The sequence below is a fragment of the Nipponia nippon genome, unplaced genomic scaffold (genome assembly GCF_047370975.1).
Source record: "Nipponia nippon isolate SJK-2023a ecotype South Korea unplaced genomic scaffold, ASM4737097v1 scaffold_1, whole genome shotgun sequence".
NCBI lineage: Eukaryota > Metazoa > Chordata > Aves > Pelecaniformes > Threskiornithidae > Nipponia > Nipponia nippon.
Genome location: NW_028262290.1, coordinates 518088 through 538494, shown reverse-complemented (window position 1 = coordinate 538494; position 20407 = coordinate 518088). Strand labels below are relative to the sequence as shown.

Sequence of the window (20407 nt, the reverse complement as noted above, 5' to 3'; positions counted from 1 at the left end):
CCTGGCGCACGTCGTGTCGGAGACGCCGCTTCGGGGAGGCCTGGGGTCGAGGCCGAGGGGGGAGCAAGCGCCCGTGGGTGGGGGGGTCGGAAAGGGGCGCCCATCGGCTCGGGGGAGCTGCCCGCACGGAGGGACCCCGCTCCCAGCAGCTCACAGCTCGGGTGGGGTGCGTGCGGCTCCCCGCATGGGGCGTGAACGCCCGGGTGGCTGCTGCTCCTTCCACGCCCCCGGCCCAGGTCCCTCCGCCGGCACCCTGGCACATTCCCCCCCACCGCAGCACCATGGGCGTCCCAGGCGCCAATTCCCAGCTCTCGCTTCCGCATCCAACCGGCTTCCCCTGCTCGCAACCGAAAGGGAAAGGACTGCGGCCTTGACCGCGGGGTGACCTCCTCCACCCTGGCATGGCTGCCTGCGCCACTGCCTGCAGCCCTGCCACATCGCTGCCTGCACCCCGGCATTGCTGCCCATCACGGGGGTGTCCCCGAGCAGGAGCAGCAGCGGTGACGATGGCAGTCGTGGCACCCGCGGTGCCCGCCGGAGCTGCCACGGCAGACGTGGGCGAGGGTGCTGGAGCAGGTTTATTGCATGGTACAGGGCTCTGGCTGTCAGTGGCCGGGCCGGCGCAGGGTCCGGTGCCGGTGCAGGGTCCGGCACAGACGCTCACCAGAGGAAGAGGGGCTGCCCGTCCTCCCGCGCCAGCTCCTGCAGGCACTCGAGCAGCACTATCGCGTCCGGCTGCGCCGCCGGCAGCACCGTCTCGGCCACCACACGGTGCAGGAAGGCTGGGCTGTGGTGGACGCGAGCGTCGGGGCCGGATGGCTCCGGCAGGACGCCGTAGGTGTTGACGAGGGACTCGGCGAAGGCTGGGTGCACGGCAGGGCTGTAGCCCAGTGCCCGCAGACGCCCCATCAGGCTGACATAGCGCCGGGCTGCGGCGGCGCAGCGCTGCTCGTCAAAGCTCCCCGGCACGGTACCGAGGGCGATCTGCAGGGAGAGATGGGGCAGGGTCAGCCCCCCGGCACCCACGGGTGCCCAAGGGGAAGGGGGACGGGGGTGCACCGGGCTGCAGCCGTGGGCAACGTGCCCGGCTCCCTGGCTCGGCCGCGCCAGCTTACCTCCATGATCTTCTCGGGGATGTTGGTGACGGTGAAGCCGTAGAGCCGGGTGCGGTCAGGGAAGACACTGGCGAGGATGCGGCGGTCCAGCTGGAAGGCAATCTCCCCCACCAGCTGCTCCCACGCCGGCTGCCGGCCACCTGCCAGCATTGGGCACTTACCCCTGCCCCGGGACGGACCCCGCGCTGCCGCCCCACCGACATCCCCCACACCCCCACGGGCACCCCCGGGCCCCCCACCACCCCAGGAACCGGGCTGGGCCTTGCTGCTGCTGCCCGGTGCCGGTGCCGGGGTCCCTGTGCCGTGGACCCGCGGGGGGTTCGCAAACGCCAGCACGCCAGTTTTGCCATGCAGAGATGCCAGTGTGCCAGTTTTGCAGGACAGAAACACCCCCTGCGCCAGCATTGCAGGACGGAAAACCCGCGTGCCACCCTTGCAGGGCGCAAGAGCCAGCGTGCCAGTTTTGCCCATGCAGAGACGCCGGCGTGCCGGCTTTGCAGCGCAGAGCTGGGGCGGGCTGGTTCTGCAGGGCAGAAAAATCCGCATGCCAGCTTTGCAGGACAGAAGAACCCACGTCCCAGCTTTGCAGAGGTGCCATGTGCCAGCTTTGCAGGGCAGAAAAGCCAGGTGCCGGTTTTGCCCGCGCAGAGGCTCATGTTGCAACAGGGTTGCTGGGGCGGTTGCTCCCCGGCTTTCCTGGGTGTCCCCTGGCACAGGGTGGACAAATCCGCTTGCCTGGGACCTCGCCGTCCCCCCCAGCCATGGAGCTGGTGGGAGTGGGGAGTCACCGGGGTGCAGGACCCTGGTGGCACTGTGCTCCCCGCCGGTGCCGTGCCCTGGCCCTCACCTCGCGGGCTGGAGCTCTGCGGTGGCTCCCGGCTGGATGCGAGCCGGTTGGCGTCACGGGCCGCCTTCTGCCAGGGCTCCCTGCGCCGGGCGTCCGGCAGCTGCAGGTCCAGCGGCTGCTGCTCTGCCGGGGACGGGGGTGGCGGGAGCGGGGACAGGGGGACCCTGTCCTCCGGCCCCTGCAGGTCTGACAGCCGCAGGCTGGGGCTGCTCAGCTCTGGCACCAGGGGTTCCCACGGTGGCTCGGGGGGCAGCTGGCGGCTCGGGGGGCGGCCAGCAGAGCCAAAGCGGTCGAGGGGGCAGGAGAGGCGGTGGCTGTTGGGGCCGGGGCTGCCGTGCACGGTCACCGGGAGGGCTGCCAGGACAAGGGTGGCAGTGGCAGTCCCTGCAGCACCGGGGGGCCTGCACCGTGCCCCTGCCCCGCGCACCGCACCCCTGCAGCGCCCACCCACGCTGGCCTCGGCCCCAGAGACGCTCACGGGGAGGCACGAGGCCACAGCGGAGGGGATGGGATGGGATGGGATGGGATGGGATGGGATGGGATGGGATGGGGTGGGGTGGGGATGGGGATGGGGATGGGATGGGGATGGGGATGGGGTGGTGATGGGGATGGGGATGGGATGGGGATGGGATGGGATGGGATGGGGATGGGGATGGGGATGGGATGGGATGGGGATGACGATGGGACTCAGCCCACCACCCCTCCTCCTGTGAGCTTTGGGGTCAGACCCCCCCACGACCCCCCCAGTACTTCTGCTCCTGGTGACGGGCGAAAGAACCCCGGTGCTGATGTCGGTGCTGCTCGGCGTGGGCAGCGGCATGGGCAGTGTGCTGTCTTGGGGCTGCTGGTTCCCCAGGGGCTCCCACGGCGGGGTCTGGAAGGTCGGGTTCTGCTCCAGGGGCGCCAGCTCCCAGTCCGGGGCATTGGCTGTGGGAGGAGTGGGGGGTGTTCGCAGCCGCGGCACCCACCAGCCCGGGACTGCCGCGGGGCCGGCCGGGACCCCCACCTAGGCTGGGTAAGGCGAAGCGTCGCCCCCCGGAGTGGGGCACGGGGGCGAGGGGGGGCGCCGAGCCGGGCACCATGCCGGGCGCCGTGCTGGGCTTGCCACGCAGGAGGTGCCACATGTGCCGCTGCTCCTTGAGCCGCCCCACCGCCCGCGTCAGCTCCTCGTTCTCCGCCAGCAGCGCCTGGATCTCGTGCCGCAGCTGGTCATAGCAGGCGAAGACCGACAGCCCCGCGCGTGGTGGGCGGCCACCGGGCACCGGCTCCATGGCGGCCCCCGGTACCGGGCTGCGCCAGTCACACCGACATGGGCCCCACACTGGGCGGCAGCGCCAGGGCCAGGGGCACGGGAAGGCCCCTCGCTTGCCATGGGACGCCGGGAGCGGCCGGGGCGTCTTCGACAGCGGGTGCCAGGGAGTGCCGGTTCCAAAGGGATGTCACAGAGGGACGCTCCCCGCCCTGGCCCCCCGTTGTTTGGCTGCGGGACTCGGCCCCCCGGCACCCCTTCGACCGTCGCGAGGTCGGTACAGTGGGCGCCCAGCGGCAGCGGGCGAGGGGAGCACCACAGGCGAGGGGACGGCAGCAGGCGGGCAGGGCGGGAGGCCTGCACCCCCTTTCCTGCTGGATTTTGGCTGTCCCCCGGCGGCTCCGGGCACCACGTCCCAGCCGTGCTCAGAGCCGATGGCTGGTCTCACCACGCTCCCAGGCTTTCGCGGTGGCACCGCCGGGCACAGGGCAATCCCTGCGTGCCGCTGCCGTGGGCGGTGGCCCCATCTCCATCCCTCTTTTTCGGCAGTTGCAGGACCCCCCCAGTGCCAGCCCACCGGGCAGCCAGGGCTGCACTGCGGCGGGTGCCGGGCCAGTGGCGCGCTGGCACATGAGGGGCAGTTATGGGGGGCCTGGCCCAGCCCCTCCTGCTGCTGGGACCCCCGGGAGGGCTGCACCAGCGGCCCCTTGCTGTATCCCTGCCACCCCAGGTGGCTCGGCGGGCCTGGTGTGCCGGCACACTCTGCGGAGAGCCCAACCAGCTCCGTCTTCTCTGCAGCCATCTCGTCTGCCAGCACCATCAGTCCGCCAGCACCGTGCTGCCCTGGCGCTGAGGTCCTGGTGGAGGCAATCCTCAGCGCCGTGCTGGTGTCCAGCCGGCTCAGCGCCGGGGTGGCCATCGACTGCCGCACCTTGCTGGCCAGAGGCCTGGCCGCCCCGCTACCGGAGGAGCTCCTGAGCCAGCGGCTGCCCGGCGCCGAGGGAGCCCTGGAGAGGCTGCGCCAGCACAACCGCCGCTTGCCCCGGGCCAAGGAGCGCTTCCAGGGGCAGGGCTGGGCACCGGCCACCGGGACAGACCGGGGCGGCGAGGTGATGACTTGCCACGGCCAGCCCCGGGAGAGCCGGGACCAGGGGAGCGGGGCGCAGACCCTGCCTGCAGCCGGCAGCTGGCAGCCCCGGGCTTGGCTGCGCCGGGCCCTGCCAGCGCCAGCGGGGGAAGGAGAGCCGGAGCCGGCAGGGATGAACTAGACGGAGGTTTATTAACAGCGGGAGCTGGAGCCACAGAACAGGGCAAGAACAGAGCCTTGGCCGCGCAGGGAGGGAGGCCGGGGCTGGGACCCCCTGCTGCCTGGGCAGGGACAGGCAGGGACGGGCAGGGAGGGCGGCTCGGCCTGGGAGGGGGCCAGGTCCCCGCAGGGACGCTCTGGCAGTAACTGGTGCCCGGCGTGGGGACCCCCGCTGCCCACCCAGGTGGTGGGACCCTGCCCTCAGCCCTGCCTGCAGCCCAAGGGGGGCCGCCGGCGCTGACCCTGCCTGCGGCGCTGACCCTGCCTGCGCGGCCGGGGGGGCAGCGAGGGGCGAGGGCGGCACGTGCGCGGGGGGGAGCGGGACGGAGGGGGCGAGCTCCACCGCGGGCAGGGGGAAAAAGTGCTTCCAGTCCTCGTTCAACGCAAGGAGGGGGGGGAAAGGCCGTATTCACAGCGGGGGGAAGCGAAGGGCCTGGGCGGGGGGCTGCTGGGGGGGCAGGAGGGGCAGCCGCGGCACCCCGGCAGGCAGGCAGGCGCGGGCAAGCGCTGCCAAGCGCTGCCTGCCTCGCACTCGCCTCCCGGCAAGGGGACAGAGCTGTCACCCGGGGACCCTCCTGCCTCGGGGGCTCCCTGTGCTCCCCCCGGCCCGGCGAGCCCCCGCAGCCGCTCCCGGTAGGAGCCGGGGACGTGGCCGGGGTCAAAGAAACTCTAACGGGAGAACCGACGAGGGGGTGCGATGAGAACACCAAACAAAACAGGCTACGAAGGGCGGGCACGAACTGGAACGCGCGCCGCGGGGCGGCGGGGGGCCGCTACTCCTTGGCCCTGCCGATGATGGCCAGGATGTAGAGGAAGATGTTGATGATGTCTGTGTAGAGGTTGAGGGCGGCGAAGACGTACTCCTCGGGGCTGAGCGCCAGCTGCTTGTTCCCCAGGATCATCTGCGTGTCCACCGCCAGGAACTGCGAAAGAGGGGACGTCACAGCAGGGGGGACGCAGAGCCAGGCGGGGGGAGGCCAGCAGCCCCCCATGCCACCCAGCAGCCGCCCGACGAGCAGGTTCCTTTGTCCCCCGTCCCCCCAGCTGGGTCCCGCACCCCCCACGCACGGGCTGAGCCCCCGGGGATCTGGCTCAGCGCCCCCGGGGAGGGGGCAGCAGCGGGAGGCAGGGGAGGACAGGACCCCCGGCACTTACGCAGGTGAAGAGCAGGGCACCCAGGGAAGCGTAGATGATGTCCATGATGCGGTTCCGGATGAAGATACAGAGGATGGAGAAGACGATGAGGACGACGAGGCAGATGATGAGCACGCCCCGGCAGGAGGTGAAGTCATACTTGGTCTGTGGGACAGGGGAGAGTGAGCAGGGAGCCTGGGGGGTTGTACGCCCGGTTTGGAGCCCCCAGCCCCAGCAGGGAGCCCAGGGGGGTCGTATGCCCGGTTTGGAGCCCCTGGCCCCAGCAGAGAGCCTGGGGGGAGTTGCACACCCAGTTCAGAGCCCCCAGCCCCAGCAGGGAGCCTGGGGGGGTTGCACACCCAGTTCAGAGCGCCCAGTGACAGCAGGGAGCCTGGGGGGGGGGTCGTACGCCTGGTTCGGAGCCCCCAGCCCCAGCAGGGAGCCCGGGGGGGGTTGCACACCCAGTTCAGAGCCCCCAGCCCCAGCAGGGAGCCTGGAGGGGTTGTACACCCGGTTCGGAGCCCCCAGCCCCAGCAGGGAGCCTGGAGGGGTTGTACACCCAGTTTGAAGCCCCCAGCCCCAGCAAGGAGCCCAGGGGGGGTCGTACACCCAGTTTGGAGCCCCCCAGCAGGGAGCCAGGGGGGTGTCACCCAGCCCCCCGCCCACCCCCGGAGCTGACCTGCAGGGAGAAGATGACGACAGTGAAGCAGACGACGACGGTGATGCCCACGGCCATGATGACGGCATCGGTGTTGTAGAAGCTGGCGATCATCCCCACCATGTAGGACAGGCTGACGGTCAGGATGGACTGGGGAGCAAACAGGCACCGCGTCACACCGGCTCTGCCAACCCCCCTTTTGCCACCCACCACCGGGTCCAGCCGGGCCTGGTGACGCCGCACTTCTCTGCGGTGCCCAGCGCCCTTTGTGCCGGGCTCTTGGCTTTGCCGCGTCTGGAGCAGGCTCCACCCTTGCCGGGCGAGGCAATCGTCCCCCCTGCACCCTCCAAACCCGCCCAGCCATGCCCCCCGTCCTCCCTGTCCCCTGCAGGACCTCGGGCGTCCCCAGGGCCGTGGGGTGTGGGGCTGGGGCTGCCGAAGCCGCCACCGAAGCCACAGCCGAGCCTGCCACCACCCTAGCGCGGTGCTTACCAGGGCCACCAGGTTCCAGGGGTGCTTGCGGCGGAAATCCCCACAGCAGCTGAGGACGATGAGGGAGATGAAGAAGACGGCGTAGGAGACATAGTACGTCCAGACGTTGCGCTGCACGAAGCCCTTCACGCCTTTCACGAAGGTGAAGACGGCCACGAAGGCGAAGGTGACAGTCAGCTGCAGGGTGAGCACCAGGAAGACCTGGGGGACGGGGACAGGTCACGGCAGGGCGCCCAAAAACCCCGGCCCCCCCTTGGGGAGCACCCCGGGGCTGAGTCCCACCTTGCGGATGAAGGCCTGCCGGATGCTCTTGTCATCCCAGTGCGCGGTGGGGAAGTCCTGGTTGTCATAGTAGGAGGGCGGCCCGTCCTCATGGTAGGTGCTGTGCAGGGGGGCTGCGGGGAGAGGAGGGGGTGGGTGAAGGGGGCCGGGGGGGTGCTGCCTGCGCCACCGTGCTGCGCCGGGTCCCTGCCCTAGGCCCTGCCTGCCCCTGCCCGCCAGGGCGGCCGCTCACCGACTCGGATGACCACGACGCCTGGTCTCCACGGCCCGCGGTGGGGCCCGGCTCTGGCTGGCAGCGGTGAGGGAAGAGGAGAGATGGGGCTGAGGGGGTCAGGGGGGCCCCAGGGAGCAGCGCTTTGTGCCCTCCAAAGCCGGGCTGCACGCCGGCGTGCCCACCGAGCCGACAGCTCCAGGTGGTCTCCCCTCCCGGGGAGGCAGAGGCGTCCCTGGGGCTGGGCTCGTCTTTGGGGGCTGGCGGGGCAGGACCCCTTCCCTGGGGGTCCCCGCAGCCCCGCTCGGGCACCCTGAGCTGCGCTACCAGCCAGACTCCCCCTCGCCCACCCGTGCCGGCCGTAACGGGGCCCTCCCTCCGGTGGACCCCCCCCAGGACTGCTGTCAGCACCCCAGCATCGCCCGCCGTGGGGGGCAACCCCCTCTTCGGCCACGGAGAGGGGACGGCGCCCCGGGATGGATGGAGCCCCCCACCCCGAGCCCCGTTACTTACAGTCCTGGTCCCCAGGGACCATGGGCTGCGGCTGGGCGTACGGCGGCTGGGCGTAGGGGCCCTGGGGGTACGGCCCCGCCGGCGGGTACGGCCCGGGGGGGTACGGCCCCGCCGCGGGGTACGGCCCGGCGGGGGGGTACGGCCCGGCGGGGGGGTACGGCCCCGGCCCCTGCGGGAAGCCCGGCTGGTTGTAGGGCGCCGGGGCGAACTGGGGCTGGGGGTAAGGGGTGGCGGGGTAGGGGGGCTGCGCGTAGGCCGGGGGGGCCGTGGGCTGCTGCCCCGGGAAGCCCTCGCCCGTCACCAGGAAGCTCTTCTCGTGGGACATCTTCCACCCCCACGGCGGGCTGCCGCCTCTCTGCTGCGGGGAGGAAGGAGAAGGGTGGTCAGACCCGGCGGCCGTCACCCCCCCGCCGCCGTCACCCCCCTCAGCCGTCACCCCCACACCCACCACCACCCCATGGCCGTCGCCCCCCACGGCCATCGCCTCTCCCTGGCACCCAGGCAGCGCTGGGGGTCCCGGCCGTGCCACAGCCCCGCGGTGGGGGGGTCCCGGCCCTGCTCCCTCCCCAGGCCCGCACAAGATGGCCGCCCGGGCGGCAGGGCCGTTGCCATGGCGACGCCCCCCATGGCTGCCCCGGCCCGGGCCCTGCGGGGAGGCCTCGGCCATGGCGGCGGCGGCCGGCGTGCGGCGCCGGTGCCTTGCAGCAGCGGTGGGAGCCCCGGTGCTGCCCGGCTGCCCTTCGTCACCGCCTCGCTCCCTGCCCCACTTTCAGCCGCCACTGCCGCCTCCCCCAGGACCGGCATGGCTGGCTGCCAGCGCCCCGCCGACCCCGCTGCCGGAGCACCGGGGTCCAACCAGACCCGGCACCCACCGAGGTGACCGCCGGTGAAGGAGCGGGACCGGCAGCGGTGCCGTGCCGCGACCCACGGCCCTACCTCCGTCGGCCGGCCGGCGAGCGCGGCTGTGGCGGTAGGGGTTTGCCGCAGGCACCGGGGCCGCCCCCGCTCCGGAACGCCGGGCCCAGCCGCCGGCAGACGCCGATTCTGCGTGGAGCCCGGGATTACAAAACCAGGCGGCTGTGGGAGTGGCGGCTCCGGTTGCGGCCCTGCGCGGTGATCGCCCGCCACCGGTGCCGCCGCTGCCACGGTAAATGCGGCCTGGCACGCGGCGGGGACAGGCAGCTGCCCGCAGGGCTGGCAGCTGTCAGGCAGAGCCCCCGGCCAGCCCTGCGCAATCCTACGCCGCGGCAGGTGGGACGTGCCGGAGTTGGTGCCGCAGCGAAGCACCGGTGTCCCCGGGCATGGGGCCGCCCGCAGCCGCTGCCAGCGCCAGGGCCTGGCCGAGTGACAGCCCGCCTGGCCGGTGGCGCAACCGAAGCCGTCCGCCCGCCCGCCCGCGTGACACCGCGGCCCGGTGCCACGGGGCTCGGGAAGGGACCGGGGGGGGCTCTGCCCTGCGGCACCGCCGCTGCCGGCATGTGCCCCCCGGCCGGGCAAGGGGCCACCAGCCCAGACCCCCCCCGGCACGGGCAGCCCCGGGGAAGGCAGGGACCCCCGTGGGCAGTGCTGTGGCGTGCCGAGGGTGGACAGGGCACACCGGGCTGCAGACGGCACTGGCACGGGGGGCACGCTGCATGAGGTGCAGGGGCTGCATGTGGCACAGGGTGCACACCGTATGGGGCGTATACGGCACAGGGTGCACCGTATGGGGCGCATACGGCCCGGGGGGCACAGGGCAGCTGTGGCACGGGGTCCACCCTTCATGGGGGGCACAGGGCGGGTGCAGTGCGGTGCATGGGGCACCAGCGGTACCGGCAGCACGCTGCACAGGCGCAGGCAGCACGGGGGGCACGGGGTGCCTGTGGCATGGCGGGCACGCTGCAAAGGGTGCACGCAGCACGGGAAGCATGCCGCACGGGAGGTGCGCTGCATGGGGGGCACGCAGCACGGGGCGCAGAGGGGGCGTGCAGCACAGGGTGCACGCAGCGGGGTGCATGGGGCACCCATGGTATGAGGGGCATGCTATATGGGGTGCAGGCAGCACGGGGGGCACAGGGTGCACCCCGTAAGGGGTGCATGCAGCACGGGGGGCATGCAGCACCGGCTGCACGGCTGCATGCGGCACAGGTTGCAGCGGGGTGCGTGCAGAAGAGGCACAGGGGGGTGCGTGCAGTAGGGAGTGCAGGGGTGCATGCAGCAGGGGGGTGCATGCAGCAGGGGGGTGCATGCAGCAGGGGTGCAGGGGCACAGGGGTGCAGGAGGGTGCATACAGCAGGGGGTGCATGCAGCAGGGGTGCATGGGGGTGCGTGCAGCAGGGGTGCAGGGGGTGCATGCAGCATGGGGCGCAGGGGGTGCGTGCAGCAGGGGCGCAGGGGCGCAGGGGGTGCATGCAGCAGGGGCGCAGGGGGTGCATGCAGCAAGGGTGCAGGGGGTGCATGCAGCAAGGGTGCAGGGGGGTGCATGCAGCAGGGGCGCAGGGGCGCAAGGGGTGCATGCAGCAGGGGCGCAGGGGGTGCGTGCAGCACGGGGCGCGCCCCGCACGGGGCAGCCGCAGCAGGGCCCCCCGCCGCCCCCCCGCCGCCGGCTCCTCCGGGAGCCCCGGTAAGCGGCTTTGCCCTGACGCTCGGTAATGCCCCGGCGCGGCCTATTTGCGGCAGCAGCCATCCTAATCCCACCGGGCCGGGGCGGGGGGACCCCGGGGGAGCACCCCCCACCCCCCCCCCGGGGCCAAGGGGGGGGGGTCCCGTCCCGCTCGGGCCCCGCTCCCGCCGCCCCGGTGCCCCCAGCCCCGCTGCGGCATGCGGCAGAGCGGGGCGGCGGGGGGGAACCGCGCTCGGCGGCGGCGGCGGCGGCGGCGGCGGCGGCGGCGGCGGCGGCGGCGGGGCCTGCGTGCCCCCCCCTTTCACCCCGACCCCCCCCCCCCCCCGGTGCCCCGGGACCCCCCCGTTCCCCGCCGGTTCCCCGCTCACCGGGCCGGGCCGTGCGGCAGCGATGGCTCCGCTCCGCGCCGCTGGGGGCGGGGCTTCCGGCGAGGGGGGCGGGGGCAACGGCGCGGCTCCGCCCACCGGGGGCGGGGTCTGAGGGGGACGTGGCCAAGTAGCTTCGCCCCGCCCTCCCTCCCCGGCGCAGCGGGGCGGGGGTGTGGCCTGCGGGAAGGGCGTGGCCGGGCGCTGGCAGCCCCTGCCCGTCCCTGCCCGTCCCTGCCCGCCCCCCGCCCCCCCCCCCCCCCCCCCCCCCCGCCGTGGGGGACCGGGGCTCCCTCCCGGTTCCCCCGTGTCACGCGTGGGGCCGTTCCCGTGTCCCCCCTCCCCCCCACGAGGCCCCGCCCCCCCGCCCTTCCCCTCCCCGCCCCCACCCCGCCCTCTTTCGGTTTCGTTTCTCTGCCGGGGCGGAGCCGAGCAGCGCCCGGTGCGTGGGGGAGGGGGGTCCTGCCCCACGGGGGGGCGTGGGGCTGCGTGGGGGCTGCCCCGGGGCTGGGGGGAGCCCTGCCCCACGGGAGGGGGGGTCCTGCCCCACGGGGGCGCGTGGGGTCCTGCCCCGGGGGGGCGTGGGGCTGCGTGGGGCCTGCCCCGGGGCTGGGGGGAGCCCTGCCCCACGGGAGGGGGGGTCCTGCCCCACAGCTGTGGGTCTGGGGGGGGGGGCGAGGATGTGTGGGGGCCAAGTGGGGGTCGGGGTCACGCGTGGGGGGGGGCGTGTGCGGGGTCCTTGGTCGTGGGGGGGGACGGGAGGCCCCCACTGGGGACGTGGGGGGCCGAGGCAGCTGAAGGGCCCCCCCCGACGCGTGTGGGGCCGGGCAGATGGCGGAGGGGGTGCTGGCGGTGGCGGGGGTCCCCACCGAGGCCGAGGAGGAGCTGGTGGTGCTCTACTTCGAGAGCCGGCGGCGCTCGGGGGGGGGCCCCGTCCAGGGCTGCCAGCGCCTCGGCCCCCTCCTCTTCCTCACCTTCGAGAACCCCCAGGGTGAGCACGGGGCAGGGGGGCAGCGCAGCTGGGAGCACTGGGAAGGGGTGCGGGGGGGTCAGTCCCTGCTGGGAGCACTGGGATGGGCTGGGGGAGGAGGCCAGTCCCTGCTGGGAGCACTGGGATGGGGTGCTGGGGGTCCCAGTCCCTGCTGGGAGCAGTGGGACGGGGTGCGGGGCGGGTCAGTTCCTGCTGGGAGCACTGGTACGGGGTGCGGGGGGGGTCAGTCCCTGCTGGGAGCAGTGGGATGGGGTGTGGGGGGAGTCAGTCCTTGCTGGGAGCACTGGGATGGGGTGTTGGGGGTCCCAGTCCCTGCTGGGAGCAGTGGGATGGGGTGTGGGGGGCCCCGATCCCCACTGGAAGCACTGGGCTGAGGTGCGGGGACACCCCCAGCCCCACTGGGAGCACTGGTGAGCGGTGCTGTGCCCCCCAGGGGGTCCCAGGTGCGTGGTGGGCTCGGATGCCGCCCCCCGCCCCGGTGACACCCGTGTCCCCCCGCGCAGATGCCCAGAACGTCCTGGCCCGCGGCAGCCACCGGCTGGGGGAGGCCGAGCTGGGGGTGCGCCCTGCCCCCCCCTGGGACCCCCGCCACCTGCTGCTGCGGGGCCTCGGCCCCCAGACCCACCCCGAGCTGCTGGAGCCCCACCTGGAGACGCTGCTGGGACGGCCCCGCGGCGCGTTCGGCCTGCGCCGGGGCCCCGCGCCCGGCTGCGCGCTGCTGCGCCTGCGGGACCCCATCACCCCCCTAGGTGGGCGCAGGGGGGGCGGTCCCCAGGGTGGGGGTCACCACGCTCCCCTCCCTGCGCCGGCATTTCGGGGTGCGGGGCCTGCGGTGCTGCTCGGCAGCTGGGACCACCAGGGCGGTGTTTTGGGGTGCAGGGTCTGTGGTGCTGCTTGGCTGCTGGGACCGCCGGGGTGGTGTTTTGGGACGCGGGGCCTGCGGTGCTGCTTGGCTGCCGGGACCACCGGGGCGGTGTTTTGGGGTACCAGGGTCTGCGGTGCTGCTCGGCAGCCGGGACCGCCAGGGCGGTGTTTTGGGATGCGGGACCTGCGGTGCTGCTTGGCTGCTGGGACCACCGGGGCGGTGTTTTGGGACGCAGGGCCTGCGGTGCTGCTTGGCAGCCAGGACCACCGGGGCGGTGTTTTGGGGCGCAGGGTCTGCGGTGCTGCTTGGCTGCTGGGACCACCGGGGCGGTGTTTTGGGGTACCAGGGTCTGCAGTGCTGCTTGGCTGCCGGGACCACCGGGGCGGTGTTTTGGGATGCGGGGCCTGCGGTGCTGCTCGGCAGCCGGGACCACCGGGGCAGTGTTTTGGGGCGCAGGGTCTGCGGTGCTGCTCGGCAGCCGGGACCGCCAGGGCGGTGTTTTGGGGCGCAGGGTCTGCGGTGCTGCTTGGCTGCTGGGACCACCGGGGCGGTGTTTTGGGGTACCAGGGTCTGCAGTGCTGCTTGGCTGCTGGGACCACCGGGGCGGTGTTTTGGGATGCGGGGCCTGTGGTGCTGCTTGGCTGCCGGGACCGCCGGGGCGGTGTTTTGGGGCGCAGGGTCTGCGGTGCTGCTTGGCTGCTGGGACCACCGGGGCGGTGTTTTGGGATGCGGGGCCTGTGGTGCTGCTTGGCTGCCGGGACCGCCGGGGCGGTGTTTTGGGGCGCAGGGTCTGCGGTGCTGCTTGGCTGCTGGGACCACCGGGGCGGTGTTTTGGGGTACCAGGGTCTGCAGTGCTGCTTGGCTGCCGGGACCACCGGGGCGGTGTTTTGGGATGCGGGGCCTGCGGTGCTGCTCGGCAGCCGGGACCACCGGGGCAGTGTTTTGGGGCGCAGGGTCTGCGGTGCTGCTTGGCTGCCGGGACCGCTGGGGCGGTGTTTCGAGGTGCGGGGCCTGCGGTGCTGCTTGGCTGCCGGGACCGCCGGGGCGGTGTTTTGGGTTGTGGGGTCTGTGGTGCTGCTCGGCAGCCGGGACTGCCAGGGCGGTGTTTTGGGGTGACCGGCTGGGCACAGGGCCGGTGATGCTGGGTGCCACAGCCCCTTTTCCCAGCCGTGTGTGACCGGGAGTGCTGGTGAGCCAGGGACAGTCGGTGGTGGGGTCCTGCCAGGGGGTGAATCGCCACGGAGGTGCTCATGGTTCACGCTTGCCAGACCCAGTGGTGACAAACGGTGCCGTTGGCATGGCCGGGGTGGCTGAAGGGGCTTCCAGTCCCCGGCCACTACCAGGGCCATGGTGGGGCTGCCACAGGGTCCCCAGACCCTCCCCGGCGTCACCACCACCCCTGTCCCAGCAGAGTTCGCGGCGGCGGAGGAGCGGGTGCAGCAGCAGGGGCTGGAGGGGGCCGCGCTGGCCCTGCTGCGGCTGCCGCAGACCGCCAGCGTGCTGGTGCGAGCGGAGGCGCCGGGGCTGAACCCTGACCTGCTGGAGCTCTACTTTGAGAACTGGCGCAGCGGCGGCGGCAGCGTGCAGGCGGTGCGGCTGCTGCCGGGCGGCCGGGCGGCCATCGTCACCTTCCAGGAGCCGGCAGGTGAGCGGGGACGTGGGCAGGGGCAAACGGGACCCCCATCGACGCTGCCCCGGCCGGCTGCCGGTGCTGTGGCTGGGGTGAGAGCAGGGCCGGCTGCTGGGGGGCTGCGCTCGATCGCCGCCTGCCTGTCCTCTCCCCCCGCAGCGGCGGAGCGGGTGCTGCAGAGGCCTCACCGGCTGCAGGACGCGGTGCTGGCCCTCGCCCCCCACTACCCCTTCCTGGAGCCGCTGGAGGGGGATGCAGACCCCCCATCAGACACAGCCCCCCCGCTGGACACGGCCCCCCCACTGGACACAGCCCCCTCGCCAGACACGGCCCCCCTGCCAGATGTGGCCCCCCCAGCCCCTGCCAGCCCAGATGCTTGCCTGGAGGCGGCAGAGCTGCAGGCATCGAGCCCGGTGCCGGGAGAGCCGTTGGCTGCCTTCCCCGGGGTGGACGAGGACACGGAGGGTGACGAGGACGCCACCGGCCGGGGGCAGCACCAGGAGCAGGCGGCATCGGCGTTGGCGAGGTTGGCGCAGGATGAGATGCTGGTGCCGGCGGAGCCGGGAGCGCTGCGCTACCTGCAGCGGCACTACCAGGACCTGCTGGCCAGCATCCCTGAGGTCTCCCTGCTGCCGCTGGAGGGGGAGGACGTCGCCGGCTTCCGGGTGAGCTGCAGGCAGGGGTGCGGGCAGGGGTGTGGGCAGGGGTGCATGCCTACGGATCCCACCTCCCCTTGCTCGCCACACAGGCCAGCAGCAGGTCCGTGGCTCCCTGTGGCACCTGGCGGCGAGGGCTGCTGGCACCGCGGTGCCGGCACAGCGGGCAGGCCCTGACCGCCTGGCCTTCGCCGGCAGGTGAGCGGGGAGACGGGCCGGTGCCGGGCAGCGGTCGATTTCCTGCAGAGCCTGCTGGGCACCGTGGGCTCGCAGCCGGTGACGCTGCAGTTCCCCGGCGTCGCCCGCTTCCTGCGGGACGAGGGCGGGCAGAGCATCCTCCAGCAGCTGGAGCGCCGCTTCCAGTGCGTCATTGACCCGGACGGCGTCCACTGGAGCCCCCCAGACCCTCAGGTGCGGCCAGTGCCTGCCCGCCGGGGAGGGCTGGGCTCTGGCACCGGAGCCACCGTGAGGCGGGTGCCATCGCGCCGGTCCCTGCCGCGTGTGCAGCTCCGGTGACAGTGCCCTGCCCCTTCGTCCCTGCAGCCGGAGCTGGCGGAGCTGCTCCCCCCGAGCCGCCTCCGGGACCCCCTGCCCACAGGACTGCGCTCCCGGCACCGGGTCCTGCCCGATGATGCTGACGGTGCCAACGGTGCCGATGACACCGATGGAGACGGCCTTCACTCCAACATAGGTGAAGGGTGGTGTGGGGTGAGGGGGCTGCTCTGGTGCCCGCTCTCCCGGTGCCGCGGTGGGAGCGGGCCGCAGACGCCGGTTCCCCACGCCACGGCTGGGACTTGCGGTTGATGTCTTGCTCCTCCCTGCAGAGGAGATCAAGGAGCTGCTGGCAGCACTGCGCCCCGGCGAGGCCGCCGGCGATGGGGAGCCTGTGCCGCAGCCCAGTGACGTCCCCGGCAGGGAGCAGGACCCCGATGCCGAGCCCCCCACTGTGGCTGATGAGGGGGGCACCGGGGAGACGCTGCCAGGCGGGCAGGGGGCCGGGATGGAGGAGGAGGCGCAGATGGTGCTGGCCATCCAGCGCTCCATGGAGAGCACGCGGCGTGAGGACGAGGAGCTGGCGCGTGCCACTGCGCTCTCCCTCCGCTCCTACCACCAGGAGCAGCGGGCAGCGCCCGGCGTGCGGGAGGAGGAGGAGGAGGAAGACACCGGCCTCCTGGCTGCGCTGGAGGCCTCCCTGGAGGAAGCTCTGCCGGCGGCGGACACGGCGCGGGTGACGCTCTTCTCCTCCTTCGAGCGGGACGTAGCCGCTGTGCCGCGGGAACTGGAGCAGGCGCTGGAGAGGCGGCTGCGGGTGGAGGAGGTGGAGAGCGAGCGCCTGCGGGCGCTGCCGGCCGCCTGCCGCCGCTGCCTGACCTTCCTGCAGCGCAAGCATGCCGTGCGCCTCTGCCTGCACGGCAGCACCGCCATGCTGCACGGCTTCGCTGACTACACTGCCGCCGCCGCCCGTGACCTTGCCCTCCTGCTGCAGCGGCTGCCGCAGCCGGAGCACAGCCCCCCCGCTGCCACCACCGCGCGTTGGGTGCGCTGGGACCCTTCCGGCACCGCCGTCCCCTACGACCCCGAGGCCACCGCTCTGCTGGAGCGGTCCTGGCTGTGCCGGGAGCGCCGGCTGGACCTGCTGCTGGACGGCCGGCCGTTCACCGTCGACTTTGAGCGGATGCAGGAGTACGACATCGGCAGTGCCCGCACCTCGGCCATCTCCCGCAGCCAGCCCCCGACGGAGAGCACCCGCCGCCTGCTCGGTGCGTGCTGCTGCCCCCGGCGTGGCTGGTGCAGTGCCGCCACGCTGGGCAAGCGGGATGGTGCTGTGGGGCCAGTCCTGCCCTGCCGCGGGGTCCCCTGCCCGGGGAGGGGCTGTGCCGTGCCGGCGTTCACCGGGGCTGTGTCCGACAGGGTCGGAGGCGCTGGGCCTGGAGGAGGAGGTGAGGCTGATGCCGCTGGCCGAGGACTCGGAGGAGTTCCGCGACACCGTGTGCCATTTCTACGAGACGCTGGAGGAGCTGCACAGCAAGATCAGCATCATCAAGGTGGGTCCCGGCAGCACCGGGGGGGACGCGGGACCCCGGTGGGGGGTGTCCCTGCGGCAGAGCCCGGACGCTGCGGTGCTGCCCGGCAGGTGGAGAAGCTGATCCACCCGCTGCTGTACAAGCAGTACCAGCTGAAGAAGGCCAGCATGGAGAAGGCCTGCACCAGCAGCGCGGTGGAGCGGGTCCTCTTCCATGGCACCACCGAGACCTCCAGCCGCGAGATCTGCTTGCACGGCTTCAACCGCAGCTTCTGCGGCAAGAATGGTGAGCGCTGGCGTGGAGTGCCGGTCCGGCCATGGTGCCGCCAGTATGTGCTCCCCTGGCCCTGGTGCTGTGGGCTGACCCCCCCTGCCGCCCCGCAGCCGCTCTCTACGGGCTCGGCGTGTACTTTGCGGTGGACGCGGCGGTCTCGGTGCAGGAGCAGTACTCACCGCGCAGCACCGACGGCAGCAAGTACATCTTCGTGGCCAAGGTGCTGACCGGGGAGTACGCGGTGGGGGGGCAGGGGCTGCGGGCCCCCCCGCTGCGGAAGGGAGCCGGGGCCCCCCTGCGCTACGACAGCGTGGTGGACAACCCGCTGCGGCCCGCCATCTTCGTCATCTTCAACGACACCCAGGCCTACCCCCAGTACCTCATCACCTGCCGCCACCGCGGGGCCCCCCGCTGAGCCCCCCGGCACCCCCCGTCCCAGCGAACCGGCCCTGCCTGGGGGGCGGGCGGGGGGTACGGGGGTCCCTGCCCTGCCCCGGGTGCGCAGGGACGCGGGGGTCCCGCCACCCTGCCCCGCGGGCTCGGGGTCTGGGGGGGTTCCTGCTCTGCGGGCTCGGAGTGGGGGGGTCCCCAGCCCCGGGGAGGTGGGGGGGTGCGGGAGGACGCGGGGGTCGCTGGTGCAATAAAGGCAAAACTGGAAATAATAAAGTTGGAGCCTTTCCCTGTGTCTGGAAATTGGGGGGGGGGGGGGGGGCATGGGCGGCTGCCAGGGGGCTGCGGTTCAGGGGTCCCCAAGCTGCCCCAAGGCGCCGGGGCCGCAGTCCTGGGTGGGCCAGCAGCCGCGCAGGGCTCCGAGCTGGGGACCCGCCTGCAGCTGCAGTGGTGCCAGGGCACGGCCCCCCCCCAGGCTCAGCCCTGCCCATCCTGGGACCGGGTCCCCCCCATCCTAGGGCCTCAGTCCCCTTTGGGCTCATCCCGCCCAGCCGGGGGACATGGTCCCCCCAAGGTTTGTCCCTCCCCGTCCCAGGGATGGGGTCCCTTTGGGCTCATCCCCCCTCGTCCTGGGGACGGGGTCCCTTTGGTCTCATCCCCCCCGAGGGATGGGGTCCCCCAGGCTCATCCCCACCCCCCTGGGGACCAGACCCCCCCACAGCCACCGGTGCTGGGAGGGGAGACGTCCCCCGGGACCAGGGTGGGCTCGGGGGCTGCGGGTGGATGTGGGTGGGAAGGGTGAGGGGCACGTGTGCAGGGTCCGCAGGGCGCTGGGGACGCCGTGGGAGTTGCCGGCATGGGTTGTACCCGCAGCCCTGGGGTCCTGGCTGGGGCTGGGGGTCGTGGGGCTCCTGCCCGGTGCTGGTGCCCAGGCCTGTGGCGCTGGAGGGTGCTGTGGCACTGCCACGGGCACCGCTGGGCATCCTGGCTTGGCCCCAGGCCTGCTAGCAGCCAGGCATCAGCGGCATTTTCACGCCTCACGGTCCCAGACTGGCGCTGGTGCCGGGAACCCTCTGTGCCTGCTGTGGCATAGCGCCCTGCCAGCCCAGGGGACGCTGGCACCGAGGGTGTCCATGCCTGGCCTGGTGCGAGGGAGAAGCTTACAGCATCACCCACCCGTGCCAGCATCGCCTACCTGTGCCGGCATCACCCACCCGTGCCAGCGTCACCCACCCCCCACGCTGGCATCGCCCACCCCATGCCGGCAGATGGGTGGGCAGTGTGGGGCTGGGCGGGAGTGGCTGCGGGGCCGTGGCGTGCTCCGGCAGGGGTTCAACATGGCGGTGCCGCCGCTGCCGGTCTGGTTGGCTTGGGATGAGGCTGTTCCCACGGCCTCTGCCATGGATCCTGTGCTGGGGCTGCCGGGGCGTGGGGACGGAGCTGGGAACGGGGACAGGCAGAGCTGGGGTGCAGGCAGGGGGTGCAGGCAGAGCTGAGGGCGGGCTGTGCCGCGGTTGCTCGGTCCCTCCCCACGGGCTCGCTTTGCCAGGCGGCGGATTTGCGGGGGCCCCCGAGCCCCAGCGCTGGGAACGTCCGGGCTCCAGGGCTGGATCTGGCCCCACTCCCGCTCCCCCTTCCCGGCCGGGAGCCGCCAGCGGATCGGGAGCGGCAGCGTGGCCCTGCCAGGCCTGCGGTTTGGCACCGCCATGGTGTCAGCAGCCAGGGAACGCTCCGGAGCGTTCCTTCCCCTGCCTGCCGTTAACCCTGCCTGCGCTGCAGCCTGCCTGCACTGCACGCTGCCAGCGCTGCTCCCTGCCTGTGCTGCTCTGCCTGCAGCGTGCCCTGCCTGCAGCTCACCTGCCTGCACTGCACCGTGCCAATGCTGCACCTGCCTGCACTGCAATCTGCCTGCACCACATCCTGCCTGTGCTGCACCCTGCCTGCTCTGCAGCTGCCTGCGCTGCACCCTGCCTGTGCTCTCCCCTGCCTGCATCGCATCCTGCCTGTGCTGCAATCTGCCTGCAGTGCATCCTGCCTGTGCTGCACCCTGCCTGCTCTGCAGCTGCCTGCGGTGCACCCTGCCTGTGCTGCACCCTGCCTGCACTGCCCGCACTGCCCGCCCCAGCCCCAGCCACGGGCAGGACGCTGCTGGGCACCGTGGGGTGCAGGAGGGCTCCTCTGCCCCCCGGCCTCCCCGAGCTGTGCTGGGGAGGGACAGGGGGACCAGCGGGCGCTCCCATCCTGCCCGCCCTGCCAGGTGCTGGCAGGGAGCCCCGCCACGGGCAGAGCTGGCAGCAGCAACCTCAAGGCCGCCATCGTGCTCTGTCTGGTGCCGATGCTGGTGCCGGCCAATCTGTGGCGGGGACCCGCGGAGCTGGGGGTGGCACATGGCCGGACACCCCGGCCGGGGCAGCTGCAGCCCCGTCCCGCTCCCCAAGAGGGTTAAGACCTTGCAGGCAGCTGCCTGCCGCTTCCGGCCTGGCCCCGGCTCAGGCTGGTTAGGGCAGGCAGTGGAGCCGCAGGCAGGGATGAGTCAGGCAGGGGAAGTGCCGGGGCCGTGGGATCGGCTGGAGCCGGCTGGGGGGGCAGTGGGCAGGGGCTGCAGGCAGCCCTGCCTGCCTTCGAACACGTCCGCCAGCTGTGCGGGGACAGGGGGCACCCCACAGCATCGCCGGCCTGCTGACGGGGGGGCCCACTGGGCATGGGGGACACGGGGTTGCAGGGGACATGGAGGTGCAGGGGACACAGGGGATGCAGGGGACACGGGGATGCAGGGGACAAGGAGGTGCAGGGGACAAGGTTGT

At 73.1% G+C, this 20407-nt stretch overlaps 3 protein-coding genes across 6 annotated transcripts; 1 reads left to right on the top strand and 2 right to left on the bottom strand.

Moving 5' to 3' along the window:
• Window positions 1-373: 373 nt before the first annotated feature.
• SPATC1 (spermatogenesis and centriole associated 1) lies at window positions 374-3235 on the bottom strand. Its single transcript, XM_087729917.1, has 5 exons — window positions 2969-3235; window positions 2713-2889; window positions 1963-2316; window positions 1116-1255; window positions 374-984 (listed from the first exon to the last, which is right to left on the bottom strand). Exons 1-5 carry the CDS (start codon window positions 3231-3233, stop codon window positions 661-663), a joined length of 1260 nt encoding a protein of 419 aa, XP_087586043.1. The 5' UTR covers window positions 3234-3235; the 3' UTR covers window positions 374-660.
• A 1236-nt stretch (window positions 3236-4471) lies between these two features.
• On the bottom strand, window positions 4472-10932 carry GRINA (glutamate ionotropic receptor NMDA type subunit associated protein 1). Of its 2 annotated transcripts, none has more exons than XM_087729623.1 (7): window positions 10778-10932; window positions 7808-8165; window positions 7084-7196; window positions 6802-7002; window positions 6331-6459; window positions 5673-5816; window positions 4472-5440 (listed from the first exon to the last, which is right to left on the bottom strand). In XM_087729623.1, the coding sequence occupies exons 2-7, from the start codon at window positions 8130-8132 to the stop codon at window positions 5291-5293; spliced, it is 1062 nt and encodes a 353-aa protein (XP_087585749.1). In that variant the 5' UTR covers window positions 8133-8165; window positions 10778-10932; the 3' UTR covers window positions 4472-5290. The 2 variants fall into 2 exon arrangements, with proteins under 2 accessions (XP_087585749.1, XP_087634821.1); XM_087778695.1 differs by lacking the exon at window positions 10778-10932 and adding an exon at window positions 8744-9726.
• Window positions 10933-11119: 187 nt separating this feature from the next.
• On the top strand, window positions 11120-17828 carry PARP10 (poly(ADP-ribose) polymerase family member 10). 3 transcript variants are annotated; one of them, XM_087778499.1, is made up of 11 exons: window positions 11120-11216; window positions 11606-11765; window positions 12269-12514; window positions 14039-14275; window positions 14420-14925; window positions 15115-15327; window positions 15460-15607; window positions 15741-16676; window positions 16828-16961; window positions 17051-17225; window positions 17324-17827. In XM_087778499.1, exons 2-11 carry the CDS (start codon window positions 11606-11608, stop codon window positions 17626-17628), a joined length of 3060 nt encoding a protein of 1019 aa, XP_087634625.1. In that variant the 5' UTR covers window positions 11120-11216; the 3' UTR covers window positions 17629-17827. The 3 variants fall into 3 exon arrangements, with proteins under 3 accessions (XP_087634625.1, XP_087634759.1, XP_087634693.1); XM_087778633.1 differs by lacking the exon at window positions 11120-11216 and having other exon boundaries at window positions 11501-11765; window positions 17087-17225; window positions 17324-17828; XM_087778567.1 differs by lacking the exon at window positions 11120-11216 and having other exon boundaries at window positions 11505-11765; window positions 14042-14275; window positions 17324-17826.
• Window positions 17829-20407: the final 2579 nt, after the last annotated feature.